Here is a 23786-nt window from a genome sequence, read left to right on the forward strand (position 1 = left end):
TTGTGAAGACTTTACTGTAAAAATGCTTTTACTGAAAAAGACATAAAACCAACCCATTTTTCCAAATAAATGTATCCTTTCTTCTTTTGAAGCACCAACTTCCCCATAGTTGCAATAAATTGTAATATTTAAAACAAAATACGTAAAACAGGATAATGTTGTTTTGCACTCTTCGTGAAGATCAACCTATGAATGAATGATGTATAATTGACTCATTTTAACATGGAAAAATTACACACATCACCTATAATAAAACTCACAGACATGTCTTGTCATAAATTAAGGAGGAATATGTCTGTAAAGAATAAAACGTTCAAGTCTTTCAATCTAAAAAGACATGGATGTGAACTACTCTACAATATAGTAACTGGTGTAATAGTTGAACTGCAAACTTACATTTCCTGTCTTCATTCATATTTTAATGACAGATACTTTTCATCTTATTGTTTGTCCATCTGAAAATGAAAAATGTTAAAAAAAAAGTTCACTCAGTGTCCAACGTCGCCACCAATTTTCACACGGCTGACATCATTTAAGTGTTGTTTAGTCAAAAGTATATCTGTTTTCCATTAAGGTGGAGGAGCTTAAGTACTTTATTAAACTCCCACTGATGTCCTCTGAAGAAGTCCTGTGATGTCCATCAGTATTTATTGTGCCATTCACAGTGTCCCACGCTCACCTCCTCGATGTCCAGATTCTTCCTGGATTTATAGATGAACTCGCCGATGGCCACGAACACGGAGAGGACGAGTCCGGCCGCCAGCACGATGAAGATTCCTCCGATGTTCTCCACTCCCAGAGCGCTGGCCTCTTTACTGTCCTCCTCAGGACAGCCGTTTCCTCGCCACCACTTCTCCTTCATCATGTGCAGCTTCCCCTCCTCCTGTAACTGCAGGATGGCGATGGTCACCTTGTCACGATACGGGGAACCTGAGAGAAACCCACAGTTATTATCGTTAACTAAAACTATAAAAGAAAAGAACAATTTGCGCTAAGAAAATAAACTCAAATAAACTTTAATTGAGATATAAATGATATACAAAATTAAAAAAACTTCATTTTAGCTAGTTTTTTATGCATTTAGCATGACGCTTTTATCCAAAGCCACTTACAGTGCATTCAGGCTAACATTTTTTACCTAACGTTTTCTCTGGGTATCGAACCCACAACCTTTCGCTTCTAACGCAAAGCTCTACCACTGAGCCACAGGAACACTAGTTGCAACTTTTCAGATTTTAATTAAATTTAATTTATGTACTATAGTGACCAAAATGGAAATAAAATTAATAAAACTATACAGACATATATTTATATATATAAATAACTAAAACTACTAAAAACTACAAAAAACACACAACAAAATTATGAATAAAAATACAAAGTAATATAATAAAGCATTGCAAAATTTCACTGGTCCAAATTATGGTTCCTCCAACTAAAATAAAGAAATGAATAAAATGTAAAACCAGTTAACTTGATAAATAACCTTATTAACCAATAATATTTATTAATGATTTATTGGTGAAATTTTACAATAAATGTTCACTTATTAGCATTTGTTTTTATTGCTTAACATGAACTAACAATGAAAAATACTTTTTAGCATTTAATAGTCTTTGTTAATGTTAATTTTACATTTAATAATAAAAAAAGCTGTATCATTACTTGAATATTTTGACTAATTTTGTCGGTGTTTAATGCGAGAGTACCAATAGGAGTGCCGACTCCGTAGCCCTTTGAGTCGATGAGTCCTCCGATCTGCGTGAGGTTGCAGTTTCTCTGGCTGATGTACTCGATGCTGGTGGACTCCATCAGAAGAGCGTAATCTGTGGTCATCACGCGCTGGATTCCCTCTCTGTTGTTCTTCACCAGCGCCGTGTTCTTTCGGCTGCTCATGAACGCCCACATCTTCTCATAGGTGGAGATCTTGGATTTCTGTGAAAGATATACAGTATAATGGTATTATAGTAGAGCCCATGTGTTTTGATTTCCAAGGAGATTAAAAGTTAAAAGTTAAAAATAAATTAAAATAATAAAATAACATACAGTACAATAAAATAATACAATATAACATTGCACAACCTTTAAATAAAAAAATACATTAATAAAATAATACAATTTGACATTACAGTAAATAAAATCTTAAGTGGTTCATTGTTTTTATAAAATTTCAGTAACACTAATATGATAAAAGACAACAGTTGTTAATAATTAAAATATTAGTATATATCTGCAAATTAGTCTAGTTCATTAATCTTTTTAGTTTTTATGATTATACTTATTTTTTACAGTTTTGAATGTTGATCTTCTAATTAAGAACTAAGATATGGCTGTATTATATATTTAAGTATTTTTTTTAAATGTTATTTTATTAATCAAATTCATAAAGATTCATGAGGATATCTATAGATGACATGTAAACGAAGCTGTTTATCATAAGGTTGATATACACATTAAGCACAATTAAATCATTGTATTGATCACCAGTCAGCATCTAGGTCCATAACTATAATTTCATTATCAGGACAGGACATCAGAGCCAAAACTATTGTTTTCTGTAAGAGAATATTCATAATCTCCACTCCTAAAAAACGTTTGAAATTATTTACAGCCATAAATGCAAATGTAAAAAAAAACTTAAGAGGATGAACAGTGTTTCTTCTTGCCAAAATTTGTGTTACTTATAGCTGTGAATAAATTTACAGTATGCTGATCTAACTACTGGATTTCCTGTGCTCATGTCTTATTTTTGCCATGAAATCCTTCTTTGCTGTGACAGATGTCCTCATAATGCTCTCTTTCTCTATAAGCTGCTTTAATTCGCTGTGTACATGTATTTTCTGCTGGCTGAGGTCCGTGTCCCACCAATCTGTGCGTGTAAAATCACAGGTTTTGTGTCTGGAGGTGTAACTGTTGTTTGCCCATCAAACCTCAAACCACCTGTCGAAATTCAGTGCCAAATGAATGTATCACAAACCACCCACATATTGCATGAAATAATAAACAGGCAGTTTTTTTTCCTTGTAGAGACAATATCACAGCGAATTGTCTAACCTTAAAGAAAGTCATAGTGGAGCCATCCCTCACAGCACCATACTCAATCTTGGTCTGTTTGGCCAAATCATCGGCCGAGTCTATGGGCGAATCCATTCGCTCCACGGTGAGGAAGGCGGCCAGGTTAGCCGTGTAGGACGAGATGATGATGAGGGTGAAGAACCACCAGATACCTCCAACAATCCTGGTGGACAAAGCCTTGGGCATCAACTCCGATCCTGACCATGACAAATGTTCAACCAGTTAACAGATGAAATGTTCGCCTCTTTTACAATATATAACATATTGTAATATAAAATGCATGAAGAGAACATTATGAAATTGAAAGCACACAATGATACTGTTGTTTAATCGAGACATTTTTGTAGATTTCAACACATTTGGTCACCCTAAAATAGGAAACCAAGTGTGTTTTATCTCATACCTTGCTGCATAAGAGCTCCAACACCAAACCAAACGCTGTTGATTAAGGTGAAGTTGTTCTCAACAACATCTGAATCAGGGTTGCAGGGATGAGGGTTGTACCATTCATACGGGGTGAACCTGCAAAACAGCACCAACACACCAACTTACTGTACATTGACTGTAAATGGACAAATCAGCACTATGTGGCTAATGCATTTTAAAAAATAAACTCAGGGCATCTGTTAAAACAAGCTAAATAAATACATGCTTGCTAGCTGAAAATACAGAATTATAATTGTACAATTCTGATTGATTTATTTAAATATTTTAAGTTTCCAATAATATTTGATGAGCTGTCACTGACATAATAATGTTGATCATTACATCCACTTACATTGTGTGTAATATAAACTAAAAGTTCTGCATTAATTAAATTTTTTAAATAACTTAAGTTGTCCTGATAACCTGAAAATTGGCCATTAGATTTCTAGTTCTCAGTATGCTTAACATACGACTGAGTAAAGAAAACAGATGTATCAATGAGGTATTATGCTGAAATAATGCTAACCTAAAATGGTAAATCTAAAATATTTAATATCACTGAATCAGCCTAAATATACAGATTTAACTATTTATATAGCTAGCCTATTTATAATTCCTGTTTATTATTTAGTTGGAATGATAATCAATTTAAACAATTTTGTTCATGCTACAAATTAAGCTCTACTAACTCAAATTTAATTTATTATATTTCAAGTTAAAAAGCAAAGAACTGAAAATGTTCAAATAGAAGTATCTTAAACCCATATATTTGCAAACTTAGAAAAATAAAGACACATTTCCATTAAAAATGAGCTAGCCAAGACTTTTGAGCTATTACTGCTGGGCAGTAAAACAGGAGATAATGAACCACAATCCAAGAAGACATCAGAAGCATGAAACCGGTCCAATGATATGGATTTTACCTGGCAATGACAAACAGCACACAGCTGACCCCGAGGCAGGCCAGCAGCACATACATCCAGATGTCTGGAGACAGTGGGTTCAGGAAGGAGAAGACGCCTGGATTGGTGCCATTGGGTTTGTGGTAGAGAATAGAGATTCCCAGAGTCATGAAGGGCTTGGAAAAATCAATGACTTTCTCTCGTACGTAAGTAATGGTGAGCGGCGCCACGGCCAAATCTGCCACCTGTAATGAAGCCAGTGAGAATGAATTCATGCGAACCTTCTTGTGTCTTTAAGACCATTTGAAATGATTGACAGATGACCCACAAAACTCTTAATCATTAGACTTACATGATCGATCAGCTCTCTGACCATGCCGTTCCACTCTCCTTTATCATTCTGAGCTCCGTATTTCCCATCGGACACCAGCTTGACTTCATAGGAAAATCCCAGGATGTTGGACAACTCCTTCAGGAGATCCAAACAGTAGCCTTCAAACCGGTCGTTCCCATACAGAGGCTTATCTGACTTCTTGTACATCACATATGGGTTTTCCTGCAGGGTCAAAACTACTGTTAGTTACAGGTGGGATGGTCTTGTTGATGCTCTGCATTGGTTGATTCCTACCAGGATTGTGGTGACGATGAGCGTGCGGTTGGCCATGGAGTCGGTCACGTTGCTGTTTTTGTCTTTGTTGCTGTCTGTCAGGTTAAGGCCTGTGTTTGAGTTCCACACACCGATCTAAACAGATGCAGAACCACATGAGCAAATAGTTCTTCAGGACAGGACAGAGTAATGGACTAATACACCCCAAAATGACATGAGAGTATTACTAAAGAGTATTAAAGAGATAGAACAACAGATAGAGTGTCAGACAGAGAGAGAGAGACACACACACGGATAGATAGATAGATAGATAGATAGATAGATAGATAGATAGATAGATAGATAGATTAAATGATAGATAGATAGACAGACAGACAGATAAAAATTACACACTTCAGCTTTGGCACTTTAAGTTTAAAAGAGTCAATAAAAAAGACAAAGGGATTAAGGGAAAAATGAGAATAAATGCATTAAGTATGCATTACTTAGTAGAGCGAAGGAAAAGTCATTTATCTAAGAGAAAACATATCCAGAAAGCCTTAAAACTGCTGAGAACTGACTGTATTTTGAGTAATCTAGCACATATATTAATGTGCAAAGCAAGTGCTCTATCATTGCCTTCTTTACATGACCAACTCATATAAATCCAGTGAAAGACGAAGGTCTGTGTGTGTTTCTGTGCAGTGCTACCTCACCTCTATCTGACAGCTGTTGTCACGGGCAGCGTTGTAAAATATGCATTAAGAGAGAGTCCTCAAATTGAGCGCTTGCCATGTGATTAGTGCTCATAAACAGATTTTTAATAAAATAGGCTCTCTGCATTGTTGACTCTATGAGTTATATATTTCATAAGTGGATGCAGAGCTCTTAGCTGCATAATGTAACATTTGGTTTAGAGCCACCCGCTGAGAGTTTGACAGCATTAGAAAAGGAAATAAATTAAGTTTATTTAATGCAATTATAAATAAGTAGTAAAACTAAGTATAATGCATAACTGAGCCTTGAACTTCCCAACATGAGAGTTTATAAGACATCAATAACATCTAGGAACCAGCACAAGAGGTATTGGCAGGTTGAGGGTCATAATTGGAAAAAGTACCATGGTAATACTATGTTTTTTAAGGAAAAAATCATGGTATGTTTTGTAAGGAGAAAAGGGACTCAATTGTCACATTTCTGACGTTTGATACAAACCTTCTTCCATACTTTGTTAAAACGACCACTTTCCATAAACTGCTTGTGAAAAGAAAAGAAAAATTTGACATGTATGACAGATCTCAGTTTAGACCAATGCTGCCCATGCAAAAGGAATTATTTTCTGGTTTTACCTTTTCCATGCCGTCCTCTTTCAGACTGATGATGTCGAGGTCGAAGTCTTTCCTCAGGCCGTCTGTCTTGTTTACCATGATCTGTCCAGTCAGTCCGTTCAACTGAGCCTACAAGAAGAGAAGAGATTTCATTCAGTTTAGATTAAAAATTAGGGTGTTGTAATAAAGACCGAGATGATAAAAGTCTGATTAAGTCTCACTTTAGAGGCCAGATGCAGCATCATCATCATCATCATTAGCTGAGAATGTGTTTTTGGCTCATGCTTAGCCCAGTGTTTCCAACTTTTCCTTGATGCATTAGCTTACACACACATTGTTATGTGTTTTGGGAGGCTTTCTGCCATTATTTTAATAATGCAGTGAAGTGCAGACAGGAAAGTAAAAGTGAGAGAAGAAAGAGACTGTAACATAACTCAGACTCAAACCTGGGAACCCATGAACCAACACAATTACAAAAATGTAAACAAATATGTATTTGTTTATATTATATTTTATTATTAAGGGAATGTATATAAGGATGGTGATTCATTATTGTATCATAAAAAAATACATTGTTCTTTTCTACTCTGTTATAATTAAATTTTTATAATTCAAATATTTTTTGACTTATTAATAATAACTTATTTATTTCTAAAAAAAAAAGCACGTTTTAGTTTCAGTATCTTGAGCATAAGGCTTTTATGTGCAATGTTGAATTGAACTGTAAACTTTCCACCTTATAATTTTCCCAAAGACATTTTTAGAGATAAAGTATATCTAGCTTTCAGGTTGAGAACGCAGACTATTCACACACACAAACGCACACACACACACACACACACACATATATATATTTCATCTAATTTGTTTGATTGGGTTGTCTTTGTCAACAGCACTGTGTGTGTGTGTGTGTGTGTGTATATATATATGTATACATAAATAAATATACATACAGTATATAAAGTATGTATACAGCCTCATTCATCTAGTGACAAATAGCTAAGAGAAATAATAAATAAATAGTCACATGATCAACAGAAGTGCCCAGAGCAATAGATCAGGTCAGTTCTGTAAGGAGTTGTTAGTAAATGGACTCTATAATCAAGCTCATGGAGTGAATATGAGCGACTGATCTAACAACACATGATTCAGTGGATCTTTTATCCAGAACATGTTTATTTATGAGGATGCGGTGCTCATATAGTCAACAGACGTTCAAGTCTCCTGTGCAAATCCAATGGATTATTTCTTTAATTTGCTGTTCTTTAAGAATTAAAATGGAGTGGATAGCATTCATAATCTTTAGATACAGTAGTGGAGCTCGGACTGAATTCATATACTCATATAGGTCAGATGAACTTTGTGCAGATTTGTTCTCTTCATTATTTTCTAGTATAAATCTCACTTGATCCTTCCTTCCCTATCACGCCAGAACCAGCCAGGCTTAACGTAGACTGCATTAACAGTCTCATTAATGCTTCACAAACCATAGTTTAACCATGGTATTTTGAGTAAAACTGTGAGAAAAAAAACATGGTTAATTTTCTTAAAAGATTTGTATACAGTAGAAAAAAAAAAAAAGAAATTAGACACATAGTATGTGTATAATTGTTTTTATATATATATATTTTTTTATTATTAGTTAATAAAATTGCAATCGTTATTGCCTTAATGATTTGATGTTTTGTCCAGTCAATTTAAAAAAAAAGAAAAAAAGAAAAAGATACTCAATGTGCACTCCGAAACCCTTCTGTATCAAATGATTTGTGCTCTAAAGTCCTGATCTAAATTAAATGATTTGCAAACCTGCTCCGAAGTCCCGAAACTAAACCAAATGATTCACGATAAATGATCCAGTTGGAGCCTTTAGAAACAGTGAATCTGACCTTTTACACATTTCTGGGTTTCTCAGCAGCGGAAGTTAGGTTTAACGTTGTCATGTGGGTCCATTCGGTAACAATCAGCAAAAATGACATGCTTCACCTTTAAATGAACACAGCCCCACTGTAATGAGTTCACATCACTAATTCAGCTAGAGCCATTACGCTCTCGTCCAACACACATTCATCCTCAGACTGCAATGCCAACATACTGACTCAACAATACCTCCTCCAACACAGAAAGCTCTGACAAGAACAGAAGTTATCATTGGGAGAGAGAGACTGTCCACACATAAATCATCTGCAGCTCTTTAGAAGTGGCTTGAAACACTTTCCTGATAAGTGAGTAATGATGCATTAAGACCAAACAGACTGAACTCAGCATCTGACACAGTTTAAAGATTATAAATGATAATTCAGCCATCATTTACTCATTCCAAACATACATGATGAGTAAATGATGATCTGTGGGTAAACTAGGTTTAGGACGAGGGTTTAAACAGGTGCATTACCTCTCTGAGCATGCTGATGAATCGCGAGCCGAAGCGCCAGGGTTTGTGTCGGTGACACTGCAGTGAGCTGACGGTGACCTGAGACGCTCGCTGGGACGCAGCTGCCACCATATACACAGCGTCATACATCAGCGCTGCTTCAGTCTGCGGCACACACAGAATGAGCCATTCCTCATCAAACTACACCGCATGAATCTGTTCACATAATGACATGACTCACTTGATTCCGAATCAAACTATGGGTTCAAACAAACTTCATATTCAGTAATTTTATCAGTTTGACTGTATTGATGATCAGATAAGAACAAAACTGTATAATGACAATGTTGTCTTCTCTAGAGCTGCCTTATAGCTTCATCAAATTTGTTTCAGAATCGATTAACTTTACACAGTTATTGAACTGAACTGAATCAACACTGAACTGTAGACTGTAAACTGTAGAGCTGCTTTATAACTGAACTGAATTTGTTTCATAATTGAACGTTGCAATATTGATATATACAAAGTATTCAACTATGTTAAATCAAGACTGAACTTAATTGAATCAGGTTCATTTTATAACTGACATTAGCTGAATAATAACAATGTTTTCTTTACACATGCTTTACACACGAATTTAACTTGTTTTATAATTGATGAACTTTGCAGTTAATGAACTGAACTCAATCAACACTCAACGGATTCAGCTGAATAATGACACTTTTTTCTGTAAAGCTGCTTTCCATGAATGGAGTTTCTTAACTTTGTTACTCTTACACGGTTATTGAACTAAACTGAATAAACACTGAAACAAACTGAGCTAAATAATGACACCATTGTATCCTCAGCTGAAACAGAGTTTATTTAATAATTGATCACTTTTGCAACATTGATGCTGTTTGCTGTTTTTAATCTGTTCTGTATAAAGTACTATTTTTATTTTTTATTTTATTTTTAAGTTGATGACTTGATCAATGCACAGTAAGACAGCATATACAGTTTAGACACTCCAATTAAAGAGTAGTTTTGTCTTTTGGTCAAGTACTATGACATAACTATGTTTCTTAGACATGTACCATACCATGGTAAAATCATGCTATCCACCAAAATACCTTGGAGTACTATCATATCTTCATATATATATATATATATATATATATATATATATATTGTATGAATCATATATACATATGAATATATTCAGTATCATCATATATATACTGTATACTGTCCTGCACTGTACTGTATGCAGTATATATATATATATATATATATATATATATATATATATATATATATATATATATATATATATATATATGGCATCTCTGTAAAAAGTCCTTTGTAACGTTTATGTTAAAGATAATACATAGAGAGAGAGAGGACAGACTGTCATCATTCCGTCCAGCAGGCCGGTCTCGGGTTTGGGGGGAGCCTGCAGTCGCTCCATGGACCATTTCTCCACCACTGACGCCACACGAGGATGGTCGATGTTGAGCAGACGGAAACCCGTCATGTTCACACCGCTGTATCGGTACGGCTCCAGGTCCAGCGAAAACAGATCCTGAAGTGTGACATACAGTTACTGTACATGAAGTTTAACAATGCATTCCTTTTCTTAAAATGCTGCTTGGTTTCTAGCTGTAGAGCGTGGTAAGGATGAGCTATTTTTTTAGGCCTAAATCCAGAAACGAGATTTTAGGAGTTATGCTTTTAACATTCTGAAGTCAATGAGTTTCTGGAAAATGCCTAAAATACGGTCTGTGTTGAACACAAGCTCTAGATATTTCAACTTTTATTTTATGACATAACAAACCTCAACAAATACAACTTGAGATTAATATATATATATATATATATATATATATATATATATATATATATATATATATATGTCTTGTAAAAGGAAAACTCATATATTCAATAGTTACATTCACAGCCTCATTGTGTTTATAATGGCCAAATATACTAATTCTCATTTTTATTAAAACCTTGTTTGACCGTGGTGTAGTTTCTGTATAGTCTACAGTACATTTAGCTTTTTACTTATGGCAGTTGCATTTAGGCTTCAGGATTCATAATAGTTGTTAAGATTATCATGATTAAAAAAAAAGTAATAATCTTAAACTTTTGTTGGTCCTAGAGCTTATTTTCTGCAATAAACCAAAAGGCAATGGAAAATAATAATGGGTTTTTGTTGAGGGAACCAGAGTGATGTGAATTTCCAGATTGGCCTACAAAAATATATATATTTTCTGCAGCACTTGACTAAAAACAAAATGCACATCAGCAGAACCAACCTGTTGAAATTTCATATCAAAACAGTAAAAGAAACAAAGAAAAACTCCATCTATGAAACTCACCAGAGTGGTAAAGAAGAAATGGTAATATTCAGTCATCATGCCCATAGACAAGAGCTACAGCAGAAAGAGAGAGAGGAGTTAAACCTCCATCTCCATCCTCCATTCAAACAGATATTACATCACTCATATTATGAACAAAGAACCCACAGATATCATTTTCACATCATTTGTGATTATTCTTTTCCTCATTCCCAATGTCAGGTTGAATAAAGGACCTGCTGTAACAGGAAGCATGTGTTTAATATCTAGAGCGCATCTGTATCCTTTAGAACATGCATCAAGAAACGTTTTTAAAAACAAAATGGGACAATCAAATGCATCACAACTGATGGGGATTTAGTTTAGGGATTAGTATTAGTTTTTTTTTTGCTGTAATACAGTAAATTGGATTTGATGAAGTCTATGCATGGCATCAGACATTATAGAATTATGTAAAAATATATCAGAATCAAAATTGTATTTTAAATTTTTTTCAGAACTTTCTTTGAGTTCTATTCAAAATTCAAATTGCATTCAAACATTCAAATTTGAGTTTCAAATCTGCATCCTGTTTGGTACCTCGATTTAAATTCAAAACTAAATTGTAATTTAAAAGGGAATCTCAATTAAGTTCGGTCCTGGTGTATAACCTGTTTGAGGACGTCTGCTGCGGTCTGGTACGAGCAGTCAAAGATGACACAAAACTCTTTCCCCTTCTTCATTTCTTTAAGAAGCGGCCGAGCATCTTTACTTCCCGTCGGTAACTGTCGGATTTTGATCTTGATGCTGTAGCGTGACGGAGCCTTGATCAACTCCTGAAGACGAATTAGCCCTAAACATATCACAGGCTAAATCAGCAAACATTACAGAAACACACTTCTAGGTTTTGTAAAGAAATTAATAATTGTATTTAGCAACTGTGACAGTTAAGATGCATAATGTTAGAAAACTTCACAGAAGTGCGGTTCTCTAGTTATTAAATAGTCCTGAAATAAAATGTATCATGGTTTCAACAAAAATATGAAGCAGCACAACTGTTTTCAGCACTGAAATTATAAGAAATCAGCATATTAGAATGATTTCTGAAGATCACTATGTGACACTAAGACTGAAAATATTTCACACTATTATTGATTTTACTGAATTTTTTATAAAATAAATGCAGACTTGGTAAGCAGAAGAGACGTCTTTAAAAAAAAAAAAATACAGTAATGTAGAGTGTTAAATGAGTTAATCAAGTTCTGCTTTGACTCAGATTTAGCACATACATTTTAAGATGATTTTCAACTTTAATTCAACTATTCATCATCTGAAATTAAACAGGAAAAATATACTGTTTTCCGAGCAGGAAATTAGGGTGTTTTTAATATTTTTCAGCCCTTATAAAATACACACAGTTAAACATATCCTAATCTTTTTAATAATGAAGAAAAGTCATTTCAGCAAACAAATTCCAGATCTGATCTCCAAGTCAATATTTACCACACCAGTTTCCGCAAAAATGTCAAATTCAGAGCCGAAATGTGAATTATGGAAATTTTTCATAAGGCATCGAGAAACCATCAGACACTCACGGGATGGTTGATAATCACAGTATATACAGTACACAATAATATGATGACGATAAATGCATCTAATTCCTGCACACATGGAAAAGTTCCATATAATTCCATTTACTTTTATCACTGCTGAGGCCATTGCATATGTGTGTGTGTTTCCTGTGTTCCATCTAATGCAAATATCAGTCTCATCTGTGTCTGTTTTATATCTAAGCAATGAATGAGACATTTCTGAGCAATGAAAATCATCCGTCACACCTGTTGCGTCCTCGTACACCACCGTCACTGCTTTCCACTTGTAGAACTGCACGATGTCGAGTACGGCACGGCTGATGGAGGCGTAGTCTGGGTACAGGTTGATGTAGAAACTGTCCTTGTTGTCTACAGACGGGTGTTTCCAGCGTGTCTGGATGTGGGGAACCTCCAGAGCGTTGCAGATGGACTGAACCGCACTCACTGAAGAACTGTGGGACGGCCCGAACACAGCAGCCACACCGAGAGCCAGCTGATCACATGCTGCCATTGAGAAAAGAACATCAGTCACTTTATTAACCAACTTAAAATACAAATACAGTCTTGTAACTATGCCATTCATGGGTTTGTTTCTCCCAAGAGTGTAAACATTGAGCCTTTCAGGCACCATTAAAACATGTGTCCATTCTTTATTTTTCTAGGAAGGTCCCATTGTGATTGAATGAAATCTCTTTTTCCAGGAAGTCAAGGCCAAGAGGATCGTACAGAGGTTTCACATAAATTAAAAAAAAAAACTTATACAATTAAGACACAAAGCAAAACAGTAATCATAAATCAACAGCTTAAATAAAACAACAACAAGGTTCATTCATTACATGCTGCAATGATTTTTTTGAAAATATTCAAAGAAGGAATTGCTTCTAATGAATAATAAGAGAAAGCTGGTTTTCATGTTCTGAAAACACCCCAGGCTCTTCGAATTTAATTCTTATTGATGATCTGGTGGGATCTGATAAAGAATAAATAATGATAAATAAATTCCTTTTTGTTTTTTTCTATGGCAAAATACAAAATAAGAGAATTGAAAGATGTAAACTCGGAATTCAGAGAAAAAAAATAATTGTGATATATAAACTTGGAACTGCAAGAAAAAAAAATTCATTTCACAATTCTGCCATTTTTTCAAAAATATTAACTTTTAAAATTTAAAACATTTATTCCTTGGTGAATACAGGCTCCCATAGCAATTATATTAAAACAAACTAAAAGGACACTAAAACAAATTTGCTGTTGAAAAAGTCTTCACATATTGTTTTTCAAAGATTGACAAAAAGAATGCAACACATTCAACTAAATATTAAATTTTAAAACAGAAAAATTTAAAAGGGTATTTCCCGGTAAAACATAATGCAATAATATTTGTTCAAAAAATATTCTTCTAAAAAAGAGTTTTGGTACTGCGCTCATTTTTCTGCATCATTCCTGCAGTTTAAATGGTAAAGCGAGACACTAGCAATGCCAAAGTCATGGGTTTGATTCCCAGGGGATGCATGAACTGATCTGTGTGTGTGATGGATAAAAGAGTCAGCAGTGTGTGCATGTAAGAATCAAACCTCGTCTGGAGGCCTCGAAGCTGTCGAACAGATTGATTCTCTGGATGTCGTAGGTGAGGGTGGTGTTGGGCATTAAACTCCTGTTTCTGTTAATGTTGGTTACAGCAAATTTGAAGGCAAGTTCTTCCACGCTAATAGGTTCATTCTCAAGTGTCTCGAAAATCCCACCTGCACAGACAGAGTTCAAAACAACATTTTGGTCAAAAAGTTAGTCCCAAGAGTCTGAAGCTGATGTGCTGCTCAAAGAGAACAGTGTTTGATAGCATCACAGTGTGTACTACAGAATAAACTTTAGTAAGACTTTTTGAGAATTTTTTTTACTCCGAAATTTAAATCTCGCAATTATGAATCTCGATCTTAAAGTTATATACTGAAAATTCTGACTTTTTTTAGTTATTCATTGAAAAATCTAAGATGAAAAAAGTCAGAAGTGCAAGATATAAACTCACAATCGAGAGTTTATCTTCAGTTTTCAGATTTTCAGTTATGACATCTCTAATCCTTAAATGACCTTTAATCTACACGACAACTACAGCCAAAATATGACAAAACACATAAATAATACAAAATCTGCTTTACTGCAGAGCAGGCACGCATATCACAATCCTTAAACGGATGAGCTAAAATATTATGTTAATGTACATCTGCTCACAGTATTTAAAATAAAAAAAATTAACCTGCTGATAAATACACAAAATATAAATGTGCCTATGTGACAATAAATTTTACCTAATATATATATTGTTATATATACTGATGTAAATATTCTAAAACCCTTTGGAACATAAATATATATATATATATATATATATATATATATATATATATATATATATATATATATATATATACACATGAAATATTCTAGGTGTTTAATTAATAGTAAACTGAGTTTGTGTTTCATGTATACTGTATAGAAAATCTATTGTTTAACATTTATGATGTTTGATCAAAATAGTTGTTGTTTTGTTCTCTACCAATTACATCAAATCAGCACATCGTTCTTTCAGATGTGTTTTTTATAAATGACAACACAGGAACAATCAGTGATTGGCTGCGAGCACCTGGAACAACAATTTTAACAGGATTTTTGGAGAGATTGTGATTGATGTTGTAAGAGAGGAGAGGTAAAGAACGAGAGGGCAAGGCCTCCCTCTGGGCTCTGATTGTGAATGACCTTCTTCATCCAGCGGCGTTGGTGCACCTTTCATGCTCACACTGAGAGAGCCTCACATCCAGCCCTTTAAACACCAGGGTTAATTACGGTTAGCAAACTACACCGCATCGGAGCCGCTCTGTTCCGCGGGAATATTTCATTCTCACAGGACGGAGAAAAATACAGACTTTCTCGTTGTTAACTCAAGGTAATGACATTTCCCTGCGGCTGCTCGAGCAGAACCACTTATGTGAAAAGGGCATGAAAATTAAATATGTACTAAAGCTTCAGATGTTTAAAACATTCCTGTGGAACGGCTCGAATTCATTTCAACAGTGTTGACAGCTTCATCGTTCCACTTCTGCTGCCATGTTTGCTTTAAGGATGCTTTCTGTCTTACGATATGCTGCATAAACTAATTAAAGTATATATTTGTATATTAAGCTATTCATGTATTTTTCTCCTATGACTTCTGAGTTTAAATCTCACAAATAAAAATAAAATACAAAATACAAAAATAATTGCTACTTTGTATCTCACAATTCCAAGTTTTTTTCACATAACAAAATCACTTCTTTGCAATTCTGAAACAAAAAGTGAACTATCTTATCTTTTTATAATTTTTTATCTTGTAGTAGAAACTATTTTAGTAGTAACATTTTACACAGTAAAATACATGTAATAATATATTATATCTCACTTAAATATGAATATAAAATATTTTATCATAATTTAAATTTTTCAGAAATTAAAAATAAAAATAGACTTTTTACAATTTTACACCATTTTTTATTCTTATTAGAGTTGCCTCAATACCTGCCAATCTGCCAAGTGCTGTTTATGACATATAGAGTCTCTTTCTATTTATTGTTCTCCAAATAAGTCGCTTATGATGTTCTCTTTCAGTTAGGATGCTGACTTAAAAGTCTGCTGCCTATTTAGGCGGTATACAGCAAGTAAGCTCACTGCGTTTTTGAACAAAGCCATAGAATACATAGCAGATATTAAGCCCAAGCTGACTTTATTACATTTAAAATTGATACAAGGTGAGAAATACATCACTATGAGCCCTTAATAGAAGAGAAGGTAAAGTACAGCAACCTCAAACTCTCACATTGATTCAGAATATTAATGTGGAGCAGCTATGCAACAATAACATTCATTTTTTCATTCCTTTTAATGCTATTAAATAAGAGCTGTTTCTCTCTCAGGCAGCGAGGAAGTCAACCATGAGGGGGTCCTGATCTGCTTGTTGCCAGGTTACTGGTTAAGGCTGAACCCTGTGCCTTAACCAGTAAGAGGGCTGCAGAGTCAATGCCTCACACGGCCCAACAAAATTGCTTTTTTGACTTGCTGAAATAAACAGCATACTTTACATTCAATGATATATGAATATAGTAATTATTCACTACTTTAGTATACTATTATACTGGATCCATAGCATTCAGTGCAGCCTAAAGTTGACATTCATTAATCTTTGAAATTAAAGTGTAATATCAAATCTCAACGGCCAAGCATTACCGGATTATTTACTGTGCAGAAGCTTCACAAACTCATCTTGTGCACATGCTAATCCACGTCTGTAAACACACTGCATGCTCTGTTTGGATATTAACCACCTAACACTGTGGTGAATGGTGAATCCACTGGTACTGTACAAGCCTCTCCATGTGACGCTCTCTGTTTGAGTTCACCAGCATGACATGAGCTTCCTGCTGACTCTCCCAAATAATCAAGAAACCCCACCGGCCCAACAAACTCCTGCCAATCAACCTGGAATCATCATCAGCAAAATATCATGTGCCAACTCGCTTATAGACTCAAATATTTAAGCCTAAATTTAAGATTTATGTATTTTAATTGCATAGAAATGTCCATCCATTTGGTTTACACAGTCTTAACACAAACTAATAAATTTAATATGATGCTAATATGATGATTTGTCAGTCATTCAATTCACGATTTTTGCATTAAAAAATATATATATCATGCAATTGTTTATTATTAACTACTTGCATTTATTTAATTTTATTTAAATAATCATATTTTCAAAATACATTTATTCTGCTTTCTTATAATCAATTAGTTGATATGTATGAGAATAAAATAAATTGTATTTATTTATGATAAACTTAAATACCCGGTTATTATACTGGTATTTGTTACAAATATTTTAAGTCCATTTCTTCCTATATTAATCCTCAGTATTTAAATTAAATTAAATGTAATTAAATTTCAATAACATTTATTTTGAATTACATTTAATTATTTTATAATAATCATTTTTATTTACATTTTATTTTTCAGTTTCATTTTGCAATATTTCTAAGTCTTTCCTTTCTCTAGCTCTTCTGTTCATTCTTTTGGTTATTTGGTAAAAGCTTCTTTTCTTTTTATCCCTCAAAACGGTATTTTATATGTTAAGATGAAACAACTTTGTAGTCACTTAAAATCTGATTAATTAAATTAAACTAAATTCAGTTTGAACTGCATTTAATGAATCGCTTTGTGTTTTTTTTTTCATTCAGCTTTCCTCTCTCAAACTCTCCTGTTCTTGTGTGGCTCTTGTTTATTTACAAATACCAGAGGTCATCTCAAGGTTCTCAATCAAATCCTAATCTGAAATTTGCGTATAGGGCAAATATCACTCAAAGGCAGCAATGCATTACGGGAGCAAATCACAGCTCTGATGAAAATAAGGCTGAGCAGCCAAGCAAGAAACATTGAACATGCCAGATTCCTCCAACATCCTCACCTTCATGTGACTTCCAGCAGAGATGTACTGTAGCAGCACAAATGAGGACTGCTTTTCATTAGAGAAGCGTTCCACTATTCTGACCTGCTTCGCTGGAAACTGATGCTCAGATTACAGCGGTTTCTGTTGAGTTTGGCTGTTTTTAAGTTCAGAGAGCAGACGCATATGAACCTGAAGAGAGTTTTTATCTTTGCTTCCTACAGAGAGAAATTAAATGATTGGCTGACCTGCTGACCTGTTTTATAATCATCCAATCACAGACCTACATGCAAATTAGAAATCTGAGAAAGAACTGGGCGCAACTTCAGCGAAAGAAAAACTTGCTGAAGCTTAAACACTCAAATCATCACCGTGCATGAAGTTCAGTCGGTTTGCATCTCATCGGCAGACGTGTCTCCAGCTCTGACATCATTGCAGGGGCTTTTGGGTAATGAAATGCTAATCAAATGAAGGCATCAATTAAAAGTGTGACTTTGACAAATTGCACAATTCGCTGTGAAGCGGAATAAATCGGAACGAACTGATTCCAGGCTCTGGGTTCGTCATGTTTGTGTGTCACACTGAAGACCTTGGTTTGTCTTTGAGACTGCTGATGAGAAACAAAGCAGTATTTCACTGACTGACTCAAACTCCATTAAGACCAACAAAAAATGTATTATTTTCAGCATCATTCCTCCAGTCTTCAGTGTCACATGATCTTCAGAAATCAGTATAATATGCTGATTTGCTGCTCAAGAAACATTCCTGATTATTATAAATGTTGAAAACAGTTGTGCTGCTTAATATTTTTGTGGAAACCGTCATACAATACCAGAGAGAGAAAATACATGAATACTCTTACTCAGTAAGAATCCAATCTATTTCAAATAAATGCATATCTTTTCTAAATTGATATGAGAATCTTTAAAAATAAAATGTAACAGATGCCACAAAAATATTAAGCAGCAAAAAAAAATTCAACACTAAAAATAATAAAAACCTGATAATAATAAATTAATAACTGAGCACCCATATTATTTGTCAATAACTGAGTAAATCATCATATTAGAATGATTTCTGAAGATCATGTGACTCTGAAGACTGGAGGAATGATGCTGAAAATACAGCAGTGCATCACAGAAATTCATTTTTTTAATTAATTATTTCAATAAAATGTTTAATTGTAATATTATTTCACAATATTACTGTTTTTATTGTGTTTCTAATCAGTAAATGCAACCTAGGTGAGCGTAAGAGACTTCTATTAGACTGAAACATAAAAAAGTAACCCTTGCAAAACCAGTTTGACTATCAGGGTAGGTTTTAACTAATACATTTTGAATCAAATATCCTAATAAGCAGAGGTCTGGTGAAACCCATCCCGACTGTCCTCAAATCTGTGTCATATAATCGTGACACTGTGCCAGTTAAAGTGATGGAGAGCTGCTGGGAGAGATGGAGCTCACCGAGATGTGAGTGAACCGCTAAACAATCTGAGCACAAAGATGCAGTTGTTTCCTCCATTCAGTCAACATCCCACAATCCCACATCACTGGAAAACAGCCAGTGTGTGTGTGTGTGTGTGTGTGTGCGTGTGTGCGTGTGTGTTTGATGAGTATGAGACTCTGTCTTTGTTCTGGGTACGATCGCTCTAGAACTGGCCAAAAAATTGTTTGTTTTTATGCTTATAATCGTTTTAATTCAAATAAATTTAAATAATCTTATTTATCACTGTTTTGAGTGATTCATCTGATCATGCACTTCATGGTGATGCTTTACATACAGTACTTTATAAGTGTATACTGTACTGTATAAGTGTTATATTTTGCAACAAGGGAATTGCGGCTATATTTTAAGACCATAAAATGAGGCACTTTTCAACATAATTTCGACATAATTTTCATTTTCATTAAGTCATGAAACACACATAATATAATATTTTATATTTGTTATTATAAAACATAATTAAAAAAATATGTATAAATCCTTTTAACCCCCCTATATAATTATTATAATGATGCAAATAAATGTATATATTATAAAATATACTATATATATATATTTTGTATTAATTTATAACATATGTGTGCATATATACATTGAAATACACTGAAGTCCTAAAATTCATCTTTTCACACCATAAATGGTAGACAGCATCTCATTACCAGACTGTTAATGCTCTACATTTCTCAATCAAACTGCTAAGCTCATGCATCCTCGCAGTGTTGTGAGGGGTTTTCTGGACGCCGGTCACCTTCCTCACTCTGAGGGTCTCTGAGCAGAAAGCAGATTAGCTCCAGCTCGTTTAACATGCTTAACGGGGACGATTTTCCAGTATCACCCAGCTACTGCGTTTCTAACCAGTGAAAGCAGAGAGGACTAATTGAAACATCAGCCATATGGAGCAGAGTAAATGTCTGCAGAGAAACAAAGATTAAATTCGACCTCAAACCAGGAGAAATTATACAGGCGGATAAAACACACAAATAACGTTATGAAAACACCTCAAAGAGAGTTATTAACCTTCTCTGATGCCAATCAGTCTACCTGTTATTTAACATGACTTCACTGTTAACACCCAAACTATGTTGTGAACAACACCACACAATCGTATCATGAGCATCACCAAACTTTTCTGAAGTGCATTCATTTAGAAACCTCAGTAACCCACAACAGATCATAAGATACTGTTGACAGACGTTTGACCTATGCATTTATCATAACTGTCCATGCTTTATCTCAAAAGACATCAAGACTGATAAATCAGGATTAGAAGGAATGGACATCAATGTTACCTCATGCAAAACCATTTTCAAAGACATGAAAACACAGACTTAGTTTGAAGCTCTCAGGTTAAATTATATTCTGTTTGATAGGATGGTGGCCAAGATCAAACTGAGCCAATGTGAGGATAAGACTCGACTGTGATTCCAAGCAGATACATCTGGTTTACTATCCAACAAGAGTTGCACTCACCAGTGTCAGCCACATGCTTTACACAACAAAAGATTGTTAAAATTATTTTCTAATAAGAAAAACCAAATGCAATCTAAAAGTTAACCAAAAGGCACCAAAATTATTTTTTTAATCAAGAAAAACATACTTAGGTTGCACCGAATGTCTGAATGTCATAAGAAAATATCAAATTGCATCTGCAGAAAATAAACCAAAATCTTCTTCATCAGTGTTACTCAGTTACTGTCAATCAACTGGTGCTTTGATGATTTTAAGTGGATTTATCAAGTCAGTTCACAGTCATATTCACACAGGTGTCATTATAGCCATTGTTTTATTAAAAATATATTGCTTTTTTAACCTTCATTCATAAATTGCTGGTCAATTTCACAAATTATTAAAAAGAAACGACAACAACACATTAAATGTAATGACATTTTTAAAGCATAAAGACTACTTAAATACTCCAATAATCTTTTTTTTTTTATTTACATAAAAAATTACAGATTATATATATTTTCTTTTTTTATGTGCTTATGTGCTTACTTTCAAACAAATGTAACTTATTTTGGTATTAAATCTAATAAAATGCCATCCAGACATTTTAAGTGACTGCAGCTACTTCTCAAAAATTATATTTTTATCGAACAGAAGTTTGCATATTTTTTTAGGCATGTGACACTTAGCAACAAAACCTAAAGAAGTTGATTTCTACTGTAGTTTGTTATCTAATGCAGTGACATTCAGACTCATTTTAAGAGTTTGAAGCCACCAAATAAGGCAAAACAAACACTAAATGCATCTAGAAATGTAAATAAAAGCACACAGCTGTTATTAACAGAGGTTTTCTCACTCACCGATCCTCAAGACCTGCTGTGCGCTGAGGCTGACTTCTGCCATCAGACACAGCAGGATGAAGCTCACACCTGTCCCCTTCAGCATGCTGCACCTGCAGGAGGAACATTCAACATCCATCTCCTGCTTCTGTTTGTATCCATACAGGAATAGTTTCCACTCACTCGTAGGCTACTGGAGGGAGTCACCCATCCTCACATCCATAGGTGCTAACTGGGCATCACTTTCCAGAATAAGTCACCGTGGATGAGCATCCCTCCCTCGGAGCTTTCAGGACGCACCGGTACCGAGAGACCGAGAGCGCGCGCACGGGCTCAACCGAGCGCAGACATGGGTCCGTGGTGAAGATTAACTTCAAAGCTGGCAGCAGTCGACCTCGACAACGTCTTTGCTCTTTGGTACAGCGAGGAAATGATTAAATCTTGTGCCGGGGATCTGATGCAAACACGCATCTGCCAGCGGATTAAACACCCGATTATCCGTCACTCTCTGAAGACACCTCACCCAGCAGCAGTTTGACCTAGTTTTAATTAAAAATCATTCTTAACATTAAAAAAAGTCAAAGAATCCGTGCATGTCAGGAGAGAAGTGCGCGGAGGCATCAGTGGGAAGTTAGTGTGTGAGGCAATGCAGGAGATTTGATTCATTCCAATGACTCGAATATTATAAACAAGTTCTGTTCAAATGATTCGATTCGTTTTCGGAATAGCGTTTTACGCTTCTATTTCTGCTTAATAAAGACAAATAAAGCAGAAATAGTACGAGTAGATTTATGAGAGAAAAGAACTCAGCGTCTTGTGTGTTTTGAGTAAGTCATCGTCTCTCGACTCTCAAGTCCACAGTGTCTGTAAATTTACCCAAGTAAGTTACGCATTGTCATTCACACCCGACGAAAACCGCGCACTGATTCTAGTGCTTATGACTGACATGTAAACTGGCCAACCATCGATGAGCGTCTGTACGATCCAGCCAATGAAATGAGATCTTTTTGAGGCAGGCGGTTTGTTGGCGTGTAGTATTTTACTAGATCAATTTATTAAAATGGATATTGCAAAATTCATCTTCTTCTTCTTCAAAAAAAAGGAAGTAACCCCCCCTCCCCAGCCAAAACACTTGAACGCCAAGATACAACAGCTGCAGGTATCTGTAACTTTTAATCGTAGTATTATATTTCTTTTTCGGTTTTAAATTGTGTCTGATTTAACTTTTGAACAACTAACAGTTAACGGTTGCGCAGCACAGTCTTTAGGACACACACACACACCGCTCCGAACTCCCGAACTGATTCAAATGGTTTGCGATCCCCAAACTGACTCAAATGATTAGCGAACCCGCTACGAACTCCCGAACTGCTTCAAATGATTCACGATCCTCAAACTGACTCAAATGATTCGCGATCCCGCTACGAACTCCCAAACTGGAGTCAGATGACTCAAATGATTCGCGATCCTGCTACGAACTCCCAAACTGGAGTCAGATGACTCAAATGATTCGCGATCCTGCTACGAACTCCCGAACTGCTTCAAATGATTTGCGATCCCCAAACTGACTCAAGTGATTCGCGATCCCCAAATTGACTCAAATGATTCGCGATCCCGCTACGAACTCCCGAACTGACTCAAGTGATTCGCGATCCCCAAATTGACTCAAATGATTCGCGATCCCGCTACGAACTCCCGAACTGACTCAAGTGATTCGCGATCCCCAAATTGACTCAAATGATTCGCGATCCCGCTACGAACTCCCGAACTGACTCAAGTGATTCGCGATCCCCAAATTGACTCAAATGATTCGCGATCCCGCTACGAACTCCCGAACTGACTCAAGTGATTCGATCCCGCTACGAACTCCCGAACTGATTCAAATGATTCGCGATCCCCAAATTGACTCAAATGATTCGCGATCCCGCTC

General features: G+C 35.2%; 1 protein-coding gene across 3 annotated transcripts; it reads right to left on the bottom strand.

Moving 5' to 3' along the window:
• Positions 1 to 22870, bottom strand: LOC113075629 (glutamate receptor ionotropic, kainate 1). Of its 3 annotated transcripts, XM_026248309.1 has the most exons (17): positions 22040 to 22870; positions 21878 to 21969; positions 14176 to 14343; positions 12848 to 13105; positions 11681 to 11862; positions 11052 to 11105; positions 10079 to 10252; positions 8710 to 8853; positions 6339 to 6446; positions 6205 to 6243; positions 5032 to 5145; positions 4756 to 4959; positions 4425 to 4648; positions 3479 to 3597; positions 3055 to 3272; positions 1710 to 1935; positions 641 to 930 (listed from the first exon to the last, which is right to left on the bottom strand). In XM_026248309.1, exons 2-17 carry the CDS (start codon positions 21960 to 21962, stop codon positions 641 to 643), a joined length of 2607 nt encoding a protein of 868 aa, XP_026104094.1. In that variant the 5' UTR covers positions 21963 to 21969; positions 22040 to 22870. The 3 variants fall into 3 exon arrangements, with proteins under 3 accessions (XP_026104093.1, XP_026104094.1, XP_026104095.1); XM_026248308.1 differs by having other exon boundaries at positions 1 to 930; positions 21878 to 22870; XM_026248310.1 differs by lacking the exon at positions 6205 to 6243 and having other exon boundaries at positions 21878 to 22870.
• Between the last annotated feature and the right edge of the window lie 916 nt (positions 22871 to 23786).

Source organism: Carassius auratus, unplaced genomic scaffold (genome assembly GCF_003368295.1).
Source record: "Carassius auratus strain Wakin unplaced genomic scaffold, ASM336829v1 scaf_tig00017341, whole genome shotgun sequence".
Taxonomy (NCBI): Eukaryota; Metazoa; Chordata; class Actinopteri; order Cypriniformes; family Cyprinidae; genus Carassius; species Carassius auratus.